The sequence below is a fragment of the Salvelinus sp. IW2-2015 genome, unplaced genomic scaffold (assembly GCF_002910315.2).
Source record: "Salvelinus sp. IW2-2015 unplaced genomic scaffold, ASM291031v2 Un_scaffold1727, whole genome shotgun sequence".
NCBI lineage: Eukaryota > Metazoa > Chordata > Actinopteri > Salmoniformes > Salmonidae > Salvelinus > Salvelinus sp. IW2-2015.
In genome coordinates this window covers 105,007-127,054 of record NW_019943114.1, presented here as the reverse complement: position 1 = coordinate 127,054, position 22,048 = coordinate 105,007, and the positions used below count along the sequence as shown (strand labels likewise).

Sequence of the window (22,048 nt, the reverse complement as noted above, 5' to 3'; positions counted from 1 at the left end):
GCATTTTTTAAATTATTTTCAGCTGCTGCGTTGGATTTGTAACACGGTGAGAGGTACCATTTTATAATGCTTGCGATTGGATGCAACCAACTTTTCACATATAGGCCCCTTTCAGGTTGTAAATATTGGTCAAACTGTTGAAGTTGCCTGGCCCTCCAACTGTTATTAGGTCAGTTTTCAGAATCTGACCCTAGATCTGTAGGGGCGTGTCTCCTTTCGCCTGTCTGTCACACTTTTGCTACCTTCATGACTCATTGCGGTGTCCGTGTCTGCAGTACCAGAGAGAACTGGAAAAATGGCGGCGGGTTCTGGAGCTGTTAGCGGCCATGGTGGCCGCGGCGCTTTGGAGGCTACCCTGGACCGCAGATTCCAAGGAGTATCCAACACTATGGAGTCTATACAGGGACTGTCGACCTGGTGCATTGAAAATAAAAAGTATCACAGCCTTATCGTTCGGTACTGGATGAAGTGGCTCAAGAAATGTGAGTAGCTAACGTTAGCTTGTCATTCGTTAGCTAGCTTTCCCTGCTACTATACACACGTTAACTAWTCAATGATGTTCCTAATGTGTTACCGAAAAATGTTGACTCCATAAAGTTCWTGCATAGCTAAAATAAGATGGGTAATACAACTTGTGCTTTGTACTTATAGTTAGCTGCCTTGCAAGCTAATGTAACTAACTCGTTATAGTAAGGTAGTTAGTACCTACCAGTAGCTGCAGTTCAGCATATCGTTATGTATATTAACGTTKGCTAGCGACGTGTGATCAATTTAGTTCGCTCGAACCTGACCTGTCTGCACATATGGTTCGACATTGCACCTGTTTTGTGCGCATCGCACGCGCTATGTTTTTGCAGAACTGCAGAGGATAGAGGATCCAGGTAATTAGCTAGCTAGCCAAACTATCAAATGTGTTTGAACTAGAGTTAAAATGGGGGTAGTGTTGACAGAGCACAGGTGATACATGTTGCTGGGTAAACAAGTGGGCTGAAAAACCGGCCTTTAGGAAGAAATCTGGGTTAGGCCCAGGGTCGATTGTATGGTTGTTGGGGTGGCAAAGATGGGGCCAACACCATGGCCATGGGAAATTAGCAAATTGTTTAACAAAAAGCGTTACATTGGCTTAAAATACGACGCATTGTATTGCATAACTGTTTCAGACCCGACGGCAAAKGGGTGGCTAGCTGGTTTAGTTTAATACAAAATATCGACGAAATAATTCAAAAGAGGGACAAAATGGGTTAACATTTTTTTTGTGTGGGGGGGGGGGGGCATATTTTCCTCATGATTCGTTAACTCGCACACAGTTGCTGTCCTGCACGTCGGAACACTGCATGTTCTGTGTGTGTCTTGACCAATCAGATTAGGGAGATCACAGGCCGGGCACAAGGCACATCTAGCAAAGCACTCAGCACTTTCCTGCATAGGTCTATTTATTTAGCAAATGTGATAACACATCAGCCCCGACAGACACAAATTAAAAACTCTTTACATGAATGTTGCAGCATCCTACACCTAAACATTAGCGATCTGGTATGCTGTATGTGATAAGAGTTGTGTTTTTTATTACCGGTCTACAGTTGCGTAGGTCTACATGATACAAACCTGTATAAAGCAACCTCAGCCCGGAGTTCTATTGTCCAATCATAGTGGTCTCCGTCTGTGTTTTAAACATAATTCATATGAACAAGTACAAGGTTGCTGCAGTCTACACAGGGTTTTCATCCTCCTCAGGGCAGGAGTTCACCTGATATCACGGTCATAAGGTCTGGTGTTTTACCTGGTTAGGTTACCAGATCAGGAAGAACTCCAGGCCCAGTGGAAAAGATGTGCCCTACCACTCTGAGACTTGTTGCCACCTCTGCTGTTTCAACTGTTAATTTGTATCTGCCCAAATGTATTAAAATAAATACATTTGAAGTGATCCATATTGATCCGTATTCAAGTTAGATACTACCACCATGTCCAGTGGTAACTCCCCCATCCAAGACATTTTTAAAGTTTAAGATGTATGTTTCTAACAATTTAAAAGCTCTAAAATGCTATTTGGGGAATGCAATACCTCCATCTATTATCACTTTGGCTGCTGAGCTTCATTCACCTCAGTCAATAAGGGACATGCATAACATTCTAGAACAAACATGCCATAGCCTACAGCAATAAACAAGCTACACTGGCAATTAGAGGTCGACAGATCATAATTTTTACGAACCGAGCCGATATCGATTATTGGAGGACCAAAAAAAGCTGATACTGATTAATCGGCCTATTTTTTTTTAAATTTGTAATAATGACAATTACAACAATAACTGAATGAACACTTATTTTAACTTAATACATCAAATAAAATACATTTAGCCTCAAATAAATAATGAAACCTATTCAATTTTGGTTTAAATAATGCAAAAACAAAGTGTTGGAGCAGAAAGTAAAAGTGCAATATGTGCCATGTAAAAAAGCTAAAGTTCCTTGCTCAGAACATATGAAAGCTGGTGGTTCCTTTTAACATGAGTCTTCAATATTCCCAGGTAAGAAGTTTTAGGTTGTAGTTATTATAGCAATTATAGGACTATTTCTCTATACGATTTGTATTTCATATACCTTTGACTATTGGATGTTCTTATAGGCACTTTAGTATTGCTAGTGTAACAGTATAGCTTCCGTCCCTCTCCTCGCCCCTACCTGGGCTCGAACCAGGAGCACATCGACAACAGCCACCCTCGAAGCAGCATTACCCATGCAGAGCAAAGAGAACAACTACTCCAAGTCTCAGAGCGAGTGACGTTTGAAACGCTATTAGCGTGCACCCCCGCTAACTAGCTAGCCATTTCACATCGGTTACACCAGCCTAATCTCGGGGAGTTGATAGGCTTGAAGTCATAAACAGCGCAATAGCTGCTGGCAAACGCACGAAAGTGTTGTTTGAATGAATGCTTATGAGCCTGCTGCTGCCTACCATCGCTCAGTCAGACTGCTCTATCAAATCATAGACTTAATTATAACATAATAACACACACAATACGAGCCTTTGGTCATTAAAATGGTAGAATCCGGAAAACTTATCATTTCAAAAAACAAAACGTTTTATTCTTTCAGTGAAATACGGAACCGTTCTGTATTTTATCTAACGGGTGGCATCCCTAAGTCTAAATATTGCTGTTACATTGTACAACTTGAATGTTATGTAATAATTCTGTACAATTCTGGCAAATTAATTACGGCCTTTGTTAGGAAATAAAGGACTTCACACAGTTCGCAATGAGCCAGGCGGCCAAACTGCTGCATATTTACATTTACATTTAAGTCATTTAGCAGACGCTCTTATCCAGAGCGACTTACAAATTGGGTGATTCACCTTATGATATCCAGTGGAACAACCACTTTAACAATAGTGCATCTAACTCTTTAAGGGGGGGGGGTTAGAAGGATTACTTTATCCTATCCTAGGTATTCCTTAAAGAGGTGGGGTTTCAGGTGTCTCCGGAAGGTGGTGATTGACTCCGCTGAACCTGGCGTCGTGAGGGAGTTTGTTCCACCATTGGGGTGCCAGAGCAGCGAACAGTTTTGACTGGGCTGAGCGGGAACTGTACTTCCTCAGAGGTAGGGAGGCGAGCAGGCCAGAGGTGGATGAACGCAGTGCCCTTGTTTGGGTGTAGGGCCTGATCAGAGCCTGAAGGTACGGAGGTGCCGTTTCCCCTCACAGCTCCGTAGGCAAGCACCATGGTCTTGTAGCGGATGCGAGCTTCAACTGGAAGCCAGTGAGAGAGCGGAGGAGCGGGGTGACGTGAGAGAACTTGGGAAGGTTGGACACCAGACGGGCTGCGGCGTTCTGGATGAGTTGTAGGGGTTAATGGCACAGGCAGGGAGCCCAGCCAACAGCGAGTTGCAGTAATCCAGACGGGAGATGACAAGTGCCTGGATTAGGACCTGCGCCGCTTCCTGTGTGAGGCAGGGTCGTACTCTGCGAATGTTGTAGAGCATGAACCTACAGGAACGGGTCACCGCCTTGATGTTAGTTGAGAACGCAGGTGTGTTGTCCAGGATCACGCCAAGGTTCTTAGCACTCTGGGAGGAGGACACAATGGAGTTGTCAAACCGTGATGGCGAGATCATGGAACGGCAGTCCCTTCCCGGGAGGAAGAGCAGCTCCGTCTTGCCGAGGTTCAGCTTGAGGTGGTGATTCCCGTATCCACACTGATATGTCTGCCAGACATGGCAGAGATGCGATTCGCCACCTGTTATCAGAAGGGGAAAGGAGAAGATTAATTGTGTGTCGTCTGCATAGCAATGATAGGGAAGACCATGTGAGGATATGACAGAGCCAATGACTTGGGGTATAGCGAGAATAGGAGAGGGCCTAGAAACAGAGCCCTGGGGGACACCAGTGGTGAGAGCACGTGGTGCGGAGACACATGCATATACCCTGACTGCTTGCACGGAACGCAAGAGAAGTGACACAATTTTCCCCTAATTATAAGAAATTCATGTTAGCAGCAATATTAACTAAATATGCAGTTTAAAAATATATACTTGTGTATTGATTTTAAAGAAAGGCATTGATGTTTATGGTTAGGTACATTGGTGCAAGGACAGTGCTTTTTTCGCAAATGCGCTTGTTAAATCATCACTCCGTTGTCGAAGTAGGCTGTGATTCGATGAGAATTAACAGCACCCGCATCGATCATATGCAACGCAGGACACGCTTGATAAACTAGTAATATCATCAACCATGTTTAGTTAACTAGTGATTATGTTAAGATTGATTGTTTTTTTTATAAGATAAGTTTAATGCTAGCTAGCAACTTACCTTGGCTTCTTGGCTGCCCTCGCGTAACAGGTAGACTCCTCGTGGAGTGCAAAGTAAGGCAGGTGGTTAGAGCGTTGGACTAGTAACCGGAAGATTGCAAAAAACTAATCCCCGAGCTGACAAGGGTAAAAATCTGTCGTTCTGCCCCTGAACAAGGCAGTTAACCCACCGTTCTTAGGCCGTCATTGATAATACGAATGTGTTCTTAACTGACTTGCCTAGTTAAATAAAGGTGTAAAAAAAAATTGTGTCCAAAAATACCGATTTACCGATTGTTATGAAAACTTGAACTCGGCCTTAATTAATCGGCCATTCCGATTAATCGGTCGACCTCTACTGGCTATACACTGGGAAACTAGTTTAGTTTGCTGTCAAGTCAAACAGCAGTTACCTAGCGATTTTCCACCTCTGCACTGCTTTCATTACATTTAACATTTAAGTCATTTAGCAGACGCTCTTTATCCAGAGCGACTTACAACTCAACTAAGAGAGAAGTCATGCTGGGCTCTCCGTAGTCCCAAAAAAGCCAGCCAGCCAATCAAACAGCCTTCCCGCAGAAGAAACACCACTCTGTCGTTTCTCTCCAATGTGAGCCAGATTGACAGCGCTCTGACCCAATGAGAATGGCAGGACACTAAGGGTGGCCAATCATATTCAGGTGGTGGCACCTCGCAATGCCCCCTGGTAGGCCTAGCAGAGTCTTAACTCCAAGTGTTGTATCAACACTGGGGTTAAATTAGACCTAAACTTTGACTATGTCATTCATTGTGTTTTTGAGGGGTTATTTTATGAAGTGCYTGGTGTGATATGCTATGGATATAGATATGCCAGTGTTTTGTTCTTTATGGAAACTGATGTTGCKCAKTTTCCTTGCCTCCAGSTATAAAGGTTTAGCTGGTTTTCAATGCTTTCATTGCCCTGCGCAGTTTTCGTTAATTTAAAATTAATTGCACTGCAGTAGACTTAACATTTGCAAGGTTGCATGTGTTCCCATCTCGCTCTGTCCCTGTCATTGGCTCAACCACATGTATATCTGTTGTCTATAGTGCTGTGCATTGTGTATGATGTTCTGAAACATTCAAACTAGCTTTTGAACTCAGTCAACCAAAGATAAACTTGGTGAGTTGTAGGCTTTGTTGTCAAGGTTAAACTTTCAACTCAAATGTTTTAATTTTCACGGAATGTTGGATGGCCGTGTTAACAGTTCAGCTCCTAGGGTTGTGTTGTAATGCAGTGTTTCCACTGCACTCATTTAACTGTGGCGCTGTGCCACGGCAAGATCATTGCCGCCACGCCGCAAAAATATGAAACAGAAATATTTCTGTCGAGGCACACTTTGATTTACTTTCCCCCTGCAAACAAAATGTAATGACTAGACAAATCAGATAACCGCATAGTAGAATAGTTAATCTATTTCKCTCTTGAGATTCATTCATGTTATGAGTGCTATAGGGAGGGAAACCTGCATTCTGACAAACGGATGCACAACAATTCTTGCAATCACAGAGAAAAGCAGTTTTAATGGCCTTTGTTAAAAAGAGGATGTTGCCAGCTTTCCATTCCTACTTTATTTATTAACTCCTGAATATGTGCGAACTGCACCACAGAGGTTTTAGCAGCATCATGGTTAAGCACATTATCACTGTAATTTGCTGTGACTGTATAGGGGAGAGTGGGGCTAAATGTAACACAGTCAATTGTAAGGTACCTTGGGGTGAAACACCACCCTACCTCACTTGTTTTTGGGGGGTGACAAAAAAAATGGTGCTGAAACGGATGCCATTTTTAGTTGAGCAAGAGCAGTGGAAACAAGGGAAAGTGTTGGGGGGGGGGGTGACATGAAGTGGTTTTGGCGAGAAGTAGAGGCGTTACCCCGGGTGGCGGAATACCCCAAGTTACCCTAACAGGTAGGCAGGGCTACATTATATTCACTATTTATGCAAGTTCTTTGGAACATACATTTCACTAATGGGATGCTAACTAGTTAAAAGATTACATTTGGGATCTAGCTAATGATTAGCCCAATAGGGTAAATGCAGATAAGCAACCCCATGCTTCAGCCTATTTATTTCTAGCCACTATGCTGCATCAGTTGGGCTACAGGTGATAATGCTTATTGCTAATAGCACACCTGATCATATGGACCATGCATACGCTATATGCATGGTCAAATAGTTCAAATCATTTTAACATATGTTATTGGGTCTCCCTCCAATGCAGTATTCCAGAGAAAATACTGTTGTAATGTGTTGCCTGACCAGCTGGAAATAACTATCTGTTGGTTAATATCGGTCATGTGTTTCTGCTATGAGATTGAGAAAACACGTAAGTGTTTATTGTTTACAGTAGTAGGGGCCTATGTGATGTTCCGTTTCTGAACACATACCTTTTTTCCACTTGCAAAATMAATCCTACTGTACCTGAGCTGGTGCAGATAGTGGTACATATTTTACCACTACAACTTGAGTTCATCACAATTTGGTTTGGAAGGCTTAAAGCGTGCTAATTAAGTACCCAAAATATCTGGTCCTGGCTGGCTTGTACTAGGTCAGTGATTTCTGTGTTGGGTCAGGAGGAACCACTGGTCTTCCCGGTGGTGGTACTGAAAAGCTTTTATGTTGGTCACGGAACAGAAAATGTTTCGGGAACCAATTTCTGCAAACTGGGCTGTGCCTCTTAGAGGTACGCTAAGCCTAATGCTGTTGTAATGCCACTTGACATGCATCATTTGCCCATGATTGCTATCTGATGGTTTACGTGGCATCGCAGTCTGCCTGGCCAAGCAGACTGCGAGGGTTGGAAATTGCCAGGGACCTCACAATACCATATTATCTCCATACTTTGGTGCTGATACTATGTGTATTGCGATTTGAAGTTCCAAACATATTGCTCAGCATATGTCCGCTGCAGAGGCACTAGAGGGCCATGAGAAAGTTTTGATCAGTCATGGAAATAAGTGCTGAAAACAATTGGTTCCCTATTTAAAATGATTGAGAARAAGCTATGGAAAAATACTGGAGTTTTGTTGCAGGTGCAGCCAACTAGCCCAAATAATATTGCAACATTGTCAAAACGGTAAGAAATATCATCAAAAAGAATATCCTGATATGTAACTATATATATCCCCCCATCACTATGGCTTTGGAGGTTGAAACTTTAAACCCTCAGACGTGGACAGTTTGACCGGAGAGCGGGTGGCCCTGAGTATTCGTTGGTCTGTTGAAATGAGTCCGTGTCCACCTAGACTACGGTGTCCGCTGTAGTAGAACAGGTATTCCATCCAAGGCCCTACATTTACACCCAATCACATGCCCTAGTCCATAATCATTCTGCAATATTCTCAACTGAAGATTTGCAAGGATTCGTCTTTACAATATAGCTTAGGCCAGGYAAGGAAGCTGGGACCTGTTGCTATTGAAAGCGATTGTTTATTTTGAACTGTTTCCCCTTCCCCACCACTCCTGTGCAACTCAGACTTAGTTAGGCCTAGACTTCAGCAAGTTCTATTTTTTGACTCCAGGATCTTTTCGAAGAAGAGCRGTTTCATGTAATGAACTTAGGATATGAATTAGAACTCATTGTTACATTCATTGGATATCTTGGTGCTCTATTCAATCCACAGTGCTGGGCAAGTCAGTTAAGAACACATTCTTATTTGCAATGACTGCCTACCCCGGCCAAACCCGTACCACGCTGGGCCAATTGTGTGCTMCCCTATGGGACTCCCAATCACGACCGGATGTGATACAGCCTGGATTCGAACCAGGGACAGTAGTGACGCCTCTTGCACTGAGATGCAGTGCCTTAGACCGCTGCGCCACTCGGGAGCCCATGCTGTTTGGTTTGCGTACTGTAGACAGCAGAGAGCTTGTTGTTTTCTGTTCTGTGCTCAGTCTTCATCTCTTCCTCCCCTGGTTGTATACTTTCCAACTCGTCCTCCCTGAATGCATCTTCCCATGGGGAGTCGGGGGGCGTTTCTCTCTCCTTTGACTTGCCAACCGTTCCCCACTTGGACTCAACTGTGATGTATGAAAGGCTTTTGCATTGTTATTTTATGTTACAAAGTGGTAATGTATCTCTGTTTATTTTGTTACCATTTACTAAGGTTGGTTTACTACCTACGTAGTTGATTTACACTAGTCATCACAGCTGTCCTGCACAAGATGCTGAGGCTGTAGGGCYTAGGCTAATATCACTTTCAGTTTATCAATATGGCTTCAATGACCCTAATTGATATTGTGGGACTCGTACATACCGRTTCTAGTCTTGTCTGGATCAGAACCTGATCTGTGTTTGATTTGTGTCCGTTTTCCCTACTCCATCAGCTGATCACTTTGAAATACCTTAACTCTGGGTGTGCAGGCTTTTGAATGTATGACATTCTCCAGCTTTGAGTCATTTACATTTTTTTAATTACATGAATGTCATGAACGTTGTTTTGTGTCAGAGCGCGACGACGCTGTCTGCTCTGTTCATCTGTCTGAAAACAATGTGTCATGAATGAATAGGTGGCGGTGCTGAACATTATTATTGACATTGTGACTACCGTGTTGCATGCTGCATCTTTGAACATGTTCAACTGGATCTTCATATATTCAGGGAGGGAGATGTAAGAGCCTTTATATTGCCATTCAAGCTGTGTTTTTCCCCCCCAACCACCAGGCTTAATTTATGTTGGACTTCATTTACCTGCATGACAAGCCTATTTGGTTTCCACGTCTTATCCTTGCCTGTAACACAGAGCTTCAGTTGGAGAAGTTGTCAGTTGAAAAAAGTGTGCGCTGCAGTAATGACGTTTTGTCTGTGCGTTAATTATGCTTTAGATAGAAAAGTGAATATCAGCTTGTCATGACATCTGACTGTCACTTAGTAAAAGCACTGCATTATTTGTCATTTCAGTGAAGTTTCCCATCGACACTGGTTGGTTTTGCTATATTTCCAGTAGAGGTCGACCGATCAATCGGAATGGCCGATTTAATTCGGGTCGATTTCAAGTTTATATGACAATCAGAAATTGGTAATTTTGGATGCTGACTTTGTCTATTTTTTTTATATATATATTTTTAACCTTCATTTAACTAGGCAAGTCAGTTAGAACACATTCTTATTTTCAATGACGGCCTAGGAACGGTGGGTTAACTGCCTTGTTCAGGGGCAGAACGACAGATTTTTACCTTGTCAACTCAGGGATTCAATCTTGCAACCTTGCGGTTAACTAGTCCAATGCTCTAACCACCTGCCTCACGAGGAGTCCGCCTGTTACGCGAATGCAGTAAGAAGCCAAGGTAAGTTGCTAGCTAGCAGTAACTTATCTTATAAAAACAATCAATCAATCATAATCACTAGTTTATAACTACACATGGTTGATGATATTACTAGTTTATCTAGCGTGTCCTGCATGGCATTTAATCGATGCAGTGCGCATTCGCGAAAGGGACTGTCGTTGCTCCAACGTGTACCTAACCATAAACATCAATGCCTTTCTTAAAATCAATACACAGAAGTTATATTTTTTAACCTGCATTTTGCTAAAAAGAAATCCAGGTTAGTAGGCAATATTAACCAGGTGAAATTGTGTCAGTTCTCTTGCGTTCATTGCAAGCAGAGTCAGGGTATATGCAACAGTTTGGGCCGCCTGGCTCATTGCGAACTATTTGCCAGAATTTACGTAATTATGACATAACATTGAAGGTTGTGCAATGTAACAGCAATATTTAGACTTATGGATGCACCCGTTAGATAAAATACGGAATGGTTCCGTATTTCACTGAAAGAATAAATGTTTTGTTTTTCGAGATGATAGTTCGGATTTGACCATATTAAGACCTACGGCTCGTATTTCTGTGTGTTATTATGTTATAATTAAGTCTATGATTTGATAGCGCAGTCTGACTGAGCGATGGTGGGCACCAGCAGACTCGTAAGCATTCATTCAAACAGCACTTTCGTGCGTTTTGCCAGCAGCTCTGCTGTTTATGAATTCAAGCCTATCAACCCGAGATTAGGCTGGTGTAACCGATGTGAAATGGCTAGCTAGTTAGCGGGGTGCGCGCTAATAGCGTTTCAAACGTCACTCGCTCTGAGACTTGGAGTAGTTGTTCCCTTTGCTCTGCATGGGTAACTGCTTTCGAGGGTGGCAGTTGTCGATTGTTCCTGGTTCGAGCCCAGGTAGGGGCGAGGAGAGGGATGGAAGCTATACTGTTACACTAGCAATACTAAAGTGCCTATAAGAACATCCTAGTCAAAGGTATTGAAATACAAATCGTATAGAGAGAAATAGTCCTATAATTGCTATAATAACTACAACCTAAAACTTCTTACCAGGGAATATTGAAGACTCATGTTAAAAGGAACCACCAGCTTTCATATGTTTCATGTTCTGAGCAATGACTTAAACGTTAGCTTTCTTACATGGCAATATTGTCTTTTACTTTCTTCTCCAACACTTTGTTTTTGCATTATTTAAACCAAATTGAACATGTTTCAATTTTATTTGAGGCTAAATTGATTTTTATTGATGTATTATATTAAGTTAAAATAAGTGTTCATTCTGTATTGTTGTAATTGTCATTATTACAAATATTTTTAAAATCGGCCGATTAATCGGTATCGGCGTTGAAAAATCATAATCGGTCAACCTCTAATTTCCAGAATTGATTAGCAAATGCATGCATGAGCTAATAGGTCTTCCACGGGCAGTCTAGGTTTATGCTGGTCATCCACTGGGCGAGGGGTCTAGGTTTAGGCTGGTCATCCATTGGGCGGTCTAGGTTTAGGCTGGTCATCTGGGCTAGGGCGGTCTAGGTTTAGGCTGGTCATCACTGTGCTAGGGTGGTCTAGGTTTAGGCTGGTCATCACTGTGCTAGCGTGGTCTAGGTTTAGGCTGGTCATCCATTGGGCGGTCTAGGTTTAGGCTGGTCATCCACTGGGCTGGGCGGTCTAGGTTTAGGCTGGTCATCCACTGTGCTAGGGTGGTCTAGGTTTAGGCTGGTCATCCACTGGGCTAGGGTCTAGGTTTAGGCTGGTCATCCACTGTGCTAGGGTGGTCTAGGTTTGGCTGGTCATCAACTGGGCTAGGGTGGTCTAGGTTTAGGCTGGTCATCCACTGGGCTAGGGTGGTCTAGGTTTAGGCTGGTCATCCATGGCTGGTGGTTTAGGCGGTCTCCATGGGCTAGGGTGGTCTAGGTTTAGGCTGGTCCCCACTGGGCTAGGGTGGTCTAGGTTTAGGCTGGTCATCCACTGGGCTAGGGTGGTCTAGGTTTAGGCTGGTCATCCACTGGGCTAGGTGGTCTAGGTTTATGCTGGTCATCCACTGGGCTGCGTGGTCTAGGTTTAGGCTGGTCATCCACTGGGCTAAGCGTGGTCTAGGTTTAGGCTGGTCATCCACTTGGCTAGGTGGTCTAGGTTTAGGCTGGTCATCCACTGGCTAGCGTGGTCTAGGTTTAGGCTGGTCCTCCACTGGGCGGTCTAGGTTTAGGCTGGTCAATCCACTGGGCGGTCTAGGTTTAGGCTGGTCATCCACTGGGCGGTCTAGGTTTGGCTGGTCATCCACTGGGCGTCTAGGTTTAGGCTGGTCATCCACTGGCGGTCTAGGTTTAGGCTGGTCATCCACTGGGCGGTCTAGTTTAGGCTGGTCATCCACTGGGCGTCTAGGTTTGGCTGGTCATCCATGGGGGTCTAGGTTTAGCTGGTCTGCCACTGGGCGAGGGGGTCTAGGCTTAGGCAGGTCATCCACTGTGGGTTCTATGTTTAGGCAGGTCATCCACTGGGGGGTATAGGTTTAGGTAGGTCATCCACGGGACTAGGTTTAGGTCTACGCTTAGGCTGGTCAAGGTTTTTGATGTGGTTAAACATCAGGCTTCTGAGGACCCACTACCCTCTTCCTCCTCCCACCTATTTCTTCTGTTTCTCTCCTCCTTCTCTCCATCAGCGGACACCAACCACCGTCTGAATCTGTTCTATCTAGCCAATGATGTAATCCAGAACTGCAAGAGAAAGAACGCCATCGTCTACCGCTCAGCCTTCGCTGAGGTGCTCCCCAACGCTGCACTAATGGTCAAGTGAGTGAYCTGCGCTGGATTATATGAATATTGTGAGGCATATCCTAACTTCCATTTGAGGCACGTTTTAATTGTKAATGGGGAGACTAAGTGAACATCTGATTTAGGTGGAAGTTAGGATTAGCCCATGTATGATGAAATTMACCACCAATCTCTTGCTGACTGAATCTGTGCCCTTCTAACCTCTTGCCCTTTGACCTGTTGTCTTGCCAGAGACCCGAAGGTGCGTAAGTCAGTGGAGCGGATCTTCACTATRTGGGAGGAGAGGAACGTCTATCCTGAGGAACTCATCACCCAGCTCAAAGCCAACCTGGCCAAGAAGGAGAGAGAGAGGGAGAAAGAGAAGCCTCCTCCGCCAGGTTAGTCTCCTATTTCTTTCTCTCCTCTGTCACCGTTTTTTCCTTTTGCCGTCTCTCTCTATTTCTGTAACCTCTGAGTCTGTATGAGTCAACAGGTCAGTGTGTTGTGTTGTGGTTTTGTCCTGTAGCCCTAGTCAACCCCAAAGCTGCCCTGAAGTCCAAGATTGTGGCTGATTTCATAGTAAGTGTATTTTTTTCTGTCCTCTGCTAAATTGCTTTTACCCTTTTAAAGGGGTAATCTGCAGTTGCTACAMCCATTTTTGGTTTTGATAAATMAATGATTTGTYCCCATTGATTCTTGAAGAATATAACTTTTATAAATGCCTCATGAGCTTAGTTCAACTGTCACACCCCATCAGAACCCCAAATATAAGCTTGTTTTACTCCAATATTTGTAAACAACAAATGTAAACGAACACTATATAGCCTCCAAACATAATGTAGCCTAAAACGATAATGTTGATATCATGGATGGTCAGTCCTTGTATCCATAGCTCTGTCTATGAATTTGAGTGGTTACATTTCTTCAGCCCTATCCCTCAGCTTATTACCCAAACAGTGGCGGGGATGATGCTTTATTGTTTCAACTGATGATTGGCCCTCGATGGAGATGCACACAATAATACTCTTTCCCTCCTTCSCCACGCCCTCCCTCTTTCCTTCCCCCTCTCTCTCCAGCCCCAGTCGTTCATCGAGCAGCTGGCGGGCTTCAAACGGGTGGTGGAGGAGGAGGAGCTGAGGGAGACCCAGCTGACAGCTCTCAGAGTGGACGTCTGCAGCACGGAGGCCCTCAAGAGACTCAAAGGTCAGTGGTCAAAACAGGGTTAAGGCCAGGGTTCATGACTAGGGCTGTTACGGTGACCGTATTACCGCCACACCGGCAGTCACGAGTCATGACTGCAGTCAAATTCCATGTGACCSTTGAATCACAGTWACTAGGCGTCTCCAAAACTGCGCTCTGATGTCCCCTATAGTCATTAGTACCCTACCAAACGTGCTAATGGCCTGGTARTCKGCGCTCTATTGACCCTCAAATCACTCCGACATCAATGCAATGGAAAATCAAATGGAACACTTCATGAGAGCCCTGGCGTTTAGAGTTTGAGGGGAATAGGATCACCCGTAGTGTAGCAAGAGTCAGCTCATAGCTGGTTGATGCATAGAATAAAGTACATGTTCCTATAAGCCCATGTTGCACAGCATTTCTATAGGCTATGCTATTCAATTGCGTGAGAAAACAGAGTTTTGATGGCCTCTAATAAAAAGAGGAGAATCCCATCAGCTTTCTATAGTCTAGGCCTCCTATATTTATTTCTCAACTTTCCTAATATTAAGCACATTGCTTTGCTTTACAATCAGAGTAGCCCTCCTGAGTGGTGCTGCGGTCTAAGACACTGGTCAGTGATCGAGGCGTCACTACAGATCCGGGTTCGATCCCGGGTTGTGTTGCAGCCGGCCGCGACCGGGAGACCCATGAGGCGGTGCACAATTGGCCCAGCGTTGTCTGGGTTAGGGGAGGGTTTGGCCGGCTGGGATATCCTTGTCCCATCGCGCTCTAGCGACTCCTTGTGGCGGCCGGGCACATGCACGCTGACTTCGGTCGCCAGCTTTGCGGTGTTATCTCCGACATATTGGTGCGGCTGGCTTCTGTGTACTCTTGTTTAAATTACTTATTTTACTCTTGTTCTCCGTCCATCTCTACCCCAGACAAGGCCGGAGGGAACAAGTTTGCCAAGGACTTTGAAGAGGGCAGTCAGAAGCTGCAGGAGTTTGTCAGTTTCCTGGAGAACCAGATGCCTGTAGGGCCCCCTCTGCTGGAGGCTCTGGGAAACGCAGACGTCTTCTATGAGATGCAATACAAGGAAGTCAAGATCGTGGCCAGTGTGAGTATCAACCAATCATTCAGGCAATCAATCTGATKGTCATCTATCAAATAAATAATCMAATCAAAATCTAATACATCTAATTCTATMGTTCTAAWTTTCAAGGCCTACAAAACCTTTGCCAACCGCGTGGTCAACCTCAAACGTAAACTGGATGCKSTCAAGTCCTCCCTTCCCGGTCCCGAAGACTCTCCCATCCCCTCCCTCTCTGAGGACGCTCCCTCACCCACCGGCTCTGACTCCCCCTTCCTGGGGCTGGGAGGAGGCCGAGGGGGTAGGCTGGGCTTTGACCCGGACCTGGATGGGAGTGCCATGGACGAGAGGGANGCGCTCTATTGACCCTCAAATCACTCCGACATCAATGCAATGGAAAATCAAATGGAACACTTCATGAGAGCCCTGGCGTTTAGAGTTTGAGGGGAATAGGATCACCCGTAGTGTAGCAAGAGTCAGCTCATAGCTGGTTGATGCATAGAATAAAGTACATGTTCCTATAAGCCCATGTTGCACAGCATTTCTATAGGCTATGCTATTCAATTGCGTGAGAAAACAGAGTTTTGATGGCCTCTAATAAAAAGAGGAGAATCCCATCAGCTTTCTATAGTCTAGGCCTCCTATATTTATTTCTCAACTTTCCTAATATTAAGCACATTGCTTTGCTTTACAATCAGAGTAGCCCTCCTGAGTGGTGCTGCGGTCTAAGACACTGGTCAGTGATCGAGGCGTCACTACAGATCCGGGTTCGATCCCGGGTTGTGTTGCAGCCGGCCGCGACCGGGAGACCCATGAGGCGGTGCACAATTGGCCCAGCGTTGTCTGGGTTAGGGGAGGGTTTGGCCGGCTGGGATATCCTTGTCCCATCGCGCTCTAGCGACTCCTTGTGGCGGCCGGGCACATGCACGCTGACTTCGGTCGCCAGCTTTGCGGTGTTATCTCCGACATATTGGTGCGGCTGGCTTCTGTGTACTCTTGTTTAAATTACTTATTTTACTCTTGTTCTCCATCCATCTCTACCCCAGACAAGGCCGGAGGGAACAAGTTTGCCAAGGACTTTGAAGAGGGCAGTCAGAAGCTGCAGGAGTTTGTCAGTTTCCTGGAGAACCAGATGCCTGTTGGGCCCCCTCTGCTGGAGGCTCTGGGAAACGCAGACGTCTTCTATGAGATGCAATACAAGGAAGTCAAGATCGTGGCCAGCGTGAGTATCAACCAATCATTCAGGCAATCAATCTGATCGTCATCTATCAAATAAATAATCGAATCAAAATCTAATACATCTAATTCTATTGTTCTAAATTTCAAGGCCTACAAAACCTTTGCCAACCGCGTGGTCAACCTCAAACGTAAACTGGATGCCCTCAAGTCCTCCCTTCCCGGTCCCGAGGACTCTCCCATCCCCTCCCCCTCTGAGGACGCTCCCTCACCCACCGGCTCTGACTCCCCCTTCCTGGGGCTGGGAGGAGGCCGAGGGGGTAGGCTGGGCTTTGACCCGGACCTGGATGGGAGTGCCATGGACGAGAGGGATGTGGGGGTTGTGAGAGAGGGGGACAACAGAGATGTGGAGGACATGGATCTGTCTGAGGAGGACATGGAGATAGCCAACACAGGTGAGATGGCAGTAAGGAATTCTCAATGAGACTAAACCTTGTCAAAATAAACACGTTAACCCCTTGTCAAAATACACACTTTAACCACTTGTGTTTCCATCAGCTGAGAAGCAGTCGTCATCAGCCACCGTTTCCAAGGTGACCAGCTCCAAGACCGCAGCGAAACCCGCCCCTGTCACACTCATTCGAACCTCCACCGAATCCCCTCTCAAAAAGGCAGCCTCGTCTACCCCCACGCCAGTGACCCCCAGCACCCCTACGAGCACGGGTGTGAGTGGTCCTAGTGGTCCAACCGCTCCTCTGGGAATGAACCTGGCCAACGTGGACCTAGGCAAGATCAGCTCCATACTGAGCAGTATCACATCAGCCATGAAGAACACAGGTGTGTGTGTGTATGGATTTAAGTTAATATATGGATTCTGTGACACACTGGTACAGAAATGTTATAACATGTTTGCATAAGATTGTTCTCTCTTTCTCTCTGTGTGTCTCTGTCTCTCTCAGCAGCCAGCCCTGTGTCTCGCCCCTCCCCTGGAACTCCCACCACCCCCTCTGGCCAATCATCTTCCTCCAAAACCCCAGTTGGCCCCACCCCTCCTAGCCCAGCCCTGGCCAGCATCCTGTCCAGAGTGAACGTCACCCCTGAAGGCATCCTCAACGCCCTGTCAAAGACCCACACACAGAGTGAGACACACATAAAATAGTAAACCAGACAGGCAGATTTATAGACAGACTTTGAGATGYGAWATGCAAGGCTTCTGTTGGAATTGTTTTGTGGGGCACTTTTTATGTTGAGTAACTTGTGTATCTGCTGGTGTAATTATCTCCACCCACCCCACTTTCTCTCTCTCTCCCTCCCCATATCTTTGTTTCACTCCATCTTCTCTTCTCTCTCCTCAGGTCTGTCCTCTCTGCTGAGGTCAGCTCATCCTACCTCTGCCCCTCCTCCCATGCCTCCCAGACTCCTCAGCAGCCAAGGGCCCCCCACACCCACCACTTCCGAGCAACACCAAACCCCCCTGACCAACAGTCTCAAACGAGACAACACCTGAGAGGAGCAGAGGAGCCAGGGATTGGAGAAAAACCGAGAGCTTCCCCTCCTCCTCCTCCTCCCTCTCTCCTAGCCGCTCTGTGTCTCCTCCCAGCCTAGAGTCTAAGATCAACCGTTTCCTCCAGGGGAACCCAGGGTTCAGTCTGGGCCTGGGAATGGGAGCCCTCTCCTGGGGGAGATGGGTAGACGGGACCCCCGTCAGGGATGAAGAGCGGGGGCACCCCACCCAGGACGAAATCATGGACACACCAGGGGTGTTCCTCCGACCCCCTTGGCCTCAACAGTGACCCCAAGAGCTTAGGCTCATCCATAGGTCATGATCTTTCACCACAGCCTACCGCAGTGACCTTGGGACGCCGTCATCACCCCAACAGGAAGCAGCAGCGACGTGGACTTCCTCTCTTCCTCTTCTCGTTTCCAAGGCTACGGAGCGGGGAAGAAGGCCGCCAAGCTGAAGGAGAAGATTCGAAGAGGAAGATTAGCTCTTCATCACTGGGAAGAGCAAGGTCAAAAGGATGGACAGAACAGTCAGGGAAGAGTCACGGGACAACAGATCAGTCGAAGGAGAGAGGAGAGCGTCCATAGGTTCTCAAGACCAGCAGCGGGTCAGAGGAGGGAGGAATGAGTGGAACGAGGGATGAAAAGGGAAAGAGGGGAGGAGAGGATGGTGGGGGCTCATCTGACGGGGAGGGGGGCAGTACCACCGTATCGAGACTCTGGTTCGCCTTGCACAGAGGCAGCACCTTTCCAATCACTAGGGGCTTCTCAAACCGCCAGCCAACCGGAGAGCGCATCAGACGGTGGAAAGTATACGCGTGATTGGCCAAGGGCTGCGTCGCGGTGGTGGAGGAGAAGGGGGGAGGCCAGGCGGAGGGATGTGGTACGATGAGGAAGGGTACCTGGATGCCCAGCCCCCTCACCTTCCCCTCAGGGCGGCTCTGACGACATGACTTCACCCACCATGCCTCCCCCGACCTCAACCACCACCTTCTCCTCATCCTCATTCTAATCACCCTCCCACCCTCATCCGCACGGCCCCCCACCCCAATTTCAGATGCCCCCCTACCATGGGGAGAACCCCCAGGGTCCCCTCCCTCACACCTCCACCATCACCCCCCTCCTCCTTCTTCAACTCCCCTCCTCCACCCATCCCACGCCCTCCACCCCTCCCATGCCCCAGCTCCCTCCACCCCGCGCACTTCCTTCCCCCTCGGCAGTCATGGTAGGCGGGTGTCTAGTCCCAATTGACCGCCAACTGCCCCTCCCTCCCCAGGTCCGCCCAGACGGAGGAGGAGACCGAGGGGGGATGGGAGGGGGACCCAGGGGGTAAAGGTGGCCCCACTCCCCTCATGTCCTCTCTGTTAGGGGAGCCCCCTAAAATGCCTCGTCCCGGCACAGTTAAAGAGCATTTCGCTCCCCGCCACGCACCCCCTCTCCACCCGCCCGGCACCCCCGGTGCCCCGCCTCCCTTATTGGGCCGTGTCAAGGATGGCATCAACCTTCCTCCTCCATCCCCCTCTCCCTCCTCCACCCCTCCCTCTCCCTCAGGCGACCCCCTGCTTCCTCGCCCCCAAGCTCCTCCGCTCCAGCACCCTCCAGCTAGCCCGCCTGCCCAGCCCCGACACCACCCCAACCATCCCCACCGTCCCTCGCCGTCCTCCTGCGCCTACCCTCCCCCAACCCCCCCCCCCATCAACTCCATCCCCCAGAGACCTCTACTCCACCCTCGCGGCCCCCCTGTCCACCCGCACTCGCACCTAAACCGAGATCCACCCATGTTCCGCGGGGCCAAGCGTCCTGGCCCTCCATTCGGCGGGGGCCGAGGAGGTCCCTTCTACCCCCCCAAGAGACCTTTCTTACCCCCACGCTATTGAAATGTTAACCCATGCTGAATGAAAAGCAACCCACACACCTAGCTACCCGACACGGGGAGAAGATGTGTAGAACCCTTATGGTATGAGCCCAGTCTGTCCTCACTATGTTAATCCTAGTGGAGTCATTTGTTTTACTACATTTAGTTGATCGCACCTTGACACAAACTAGCTCGTCACCTCACCACAATACAGTACCAGCTTAGCAATTATGCACAGTGTTATGGATGAAATAGGTAACCAAACCAAATCTTCCTCCCCCTCCCCTCCTCCAATCCCCAGGAGCGACAATGTTCTCTGCTTCCCCTCACTAAAGCAGTGAGGGAGTAATGGAGGTGTGAACTAGAAGGAAGACGACAAGCACAGATCAAATAGAAACAGGTGGTTATTCTATTTCACTAAAATTCTACTTACCTCCGGTATTGTGTGAATAAACTGATATAAACACTTTCAGAGAGAAAGAGTGAGGGATAGATGGGATGGGCTGGATGGAGGGATAGACGGGATGGAGGGATAGATGGGAGGGGGTTTGATTGAGGAACAAAGTTGCTCCCTGAGAGTGTGTCCTAAATACAACCATTTTTCTCAATAGGATTTGGTTATCCAAATGAGMGCTGACTTTATGATCAGTGCTGTTGTGGAGTTTCTCCACCATAACCCCAACGTGCTCCCAGTGCATCGTATTGGAAATAATAACCTTGTTTCTCTCCTAGAGGTTTTCATGCTTAAGTCTCTCTTCCCTCTGTATATTTCTCAGCTTTTAAATGTATAGACTGAATGAGTTGGCTGTGTTGCGACTATTAAACCTCAGTTGTTTGTGTAAAGAGCAGAGTCATCGCTATTCGCTAACTTGTGATTGACGCCATTGTGAAGAAGCCTTAGCTTTAGTTACACACCGAGGCAGAGATGTTCGTGCTTCTCATTGCTCGAACAAAACACCACTCTGTCCATCTCCATTTCTCCAATCTGAGGGGGGAGGAGAGTGAAGAATCGTCCAYTGTAAAGACGCATTTAACTGATAATGATGAGTTGTGGAGACTCTCAGTAGTTGAGGCGGATGCTTTAGAAGTTGGAACTATGAGCCCGCTGTGTCTCTCTACTAGGCCATCGCTACCTGTATTGTCTTTAATAAAATCCAGTTTCAACCCAACCAAGGGGAGGGTACTACTTTCTTTGATACTGTCATGGATACCGGTAAGACCAGTCGCAGCAGTTGTCATGGCTGCTGCTGTATGATAGATGTTATTTTGGTGTAGTTATTCAAAGCTGAATTTAAATGCTGAAACATTACTTATAACAGTACAAACAATGTCATTTTTTTCCCACAACTGCTAATTTGTTCTGAGTTGTTTTGGATTTCTTGCTGTGATTTTTGTTGTGGCTGTAACTTCATGTCAGATGTAAAATATCTATACTCGCCTATGCATGTGCAGTGCACTGTCTGTCCAGTCCAGAAGTTTTTTTTTGTTTGTTACTTTTGACCTTTTCCCTTCGCTACCTTTCCTAGATTTAGTCTCTTCTTTCCTTCCTCTGACGCTGTACATTTACAACTGTAGAATACCAAATAACACCAATGAAGAAGTGATGAGTGAATTATCTGTAAACATTCATTACTCATTACCATAATGGAAAACTATGTAAATGCTCCTCTAAATTTCCCATCAGTGTTAGTTTATCAGTTTATAGTGTTCTGCTATACATTTCTGAATGGAAGCGATGCTGTTCTGAATCAATGCTACAGAGCAGATCCTACTCTCACTCTGACTGTATGATGTGATGCTTCTCTCTGTCACTGCTGTTAATGACCAGATTAACGCAGGCAGGTTGGTTTGTGCACGTTTCCCTGCTGTACAGTAGACTAATGACTTCCCTTCTAACTCATACCTCAGTTAGACAGAGATAGCCACCAGGATGGATTCAGWGATGTAATCATTTTCTTTGAACAGTTTGTTTAAATAATATTGTCATTCAATGTACTCTTGAGTTTGAAATATGTTTGTTTGAATAACTTTTGAGTGAAAATGCTTAAGATTTGAGGAATCTAATGGTGTGTGTGTGTGTGTAGTATGCATTAACTATGTAATGATTCAGTCATGAAGGGGGTGGTTGTGTTCTCCTTGTTTAGATGCATTGCTATTCCTTTTATGATCATCAATGATGTTCTATCATTAATCTTTTGAGTGTCCAATCCTTTCCGATGCTACTGCTCTCCTCTCTCTACCACTGAGCCGTCCTGTAGTTCAGGGATTTACTATGTTTACCTATGACTGTCACAATTTAGACATACAGCCAGGCATTTACTTCATATTAAGACTTTACAGTTTAAACCACACTCCATGGAGTCCTACTGCATGTGTTTTTGTTTTAAAGATGGCCTCTGCAATTATGAATATTCAATTCATAATCAACCCCT

The 22,048-nt window shown here is 46.3% G+C and overlaps 1 protein-coding gene across 1 annotated transcript; it reads left to right on the top strand.

The window, feature by feature from the left end:
• Window positions 1-186: 186 nt before the first annotated feature.
• Window positions 187-21,807, top strand: rprd2b (regulation of nuclear pre-mRNA domain containing 2b). The gene is given in 21 exon segments (XM_070439520.1): window positions 187-482; window positions 12,738-12,867; window positions 13,081-13,226; window positions 13,355-13,407; window positions 13,905-14,031; window positions 14,934-15,109; window positions 16,410-16,713; window positions 16,817-17,095; window positions 17,218-17,397; window positions 17,614-17,756; window positions 17,758-18,048; window positions 18,080-18,093; window positions 18,095-18,317; window positions 18,320-18,452; window positions 18,455-18,481; window positions 18,484-18,529; window positions 18,531-18,679; window positions 18,682-18,862; window positions 18,864-18,943; window positions 18,946-19,076; window positions 19,078-21,807. Coding segments are annotated over 21 exon segments (3,561 nt in total). The 5' UTR covers window positions 187-295; the 3' UTR covers window positions 19,639-21,807.
• The last annotated feature ends 241 nt before the right edge of the window (window positions 21,808-22,048 follow it).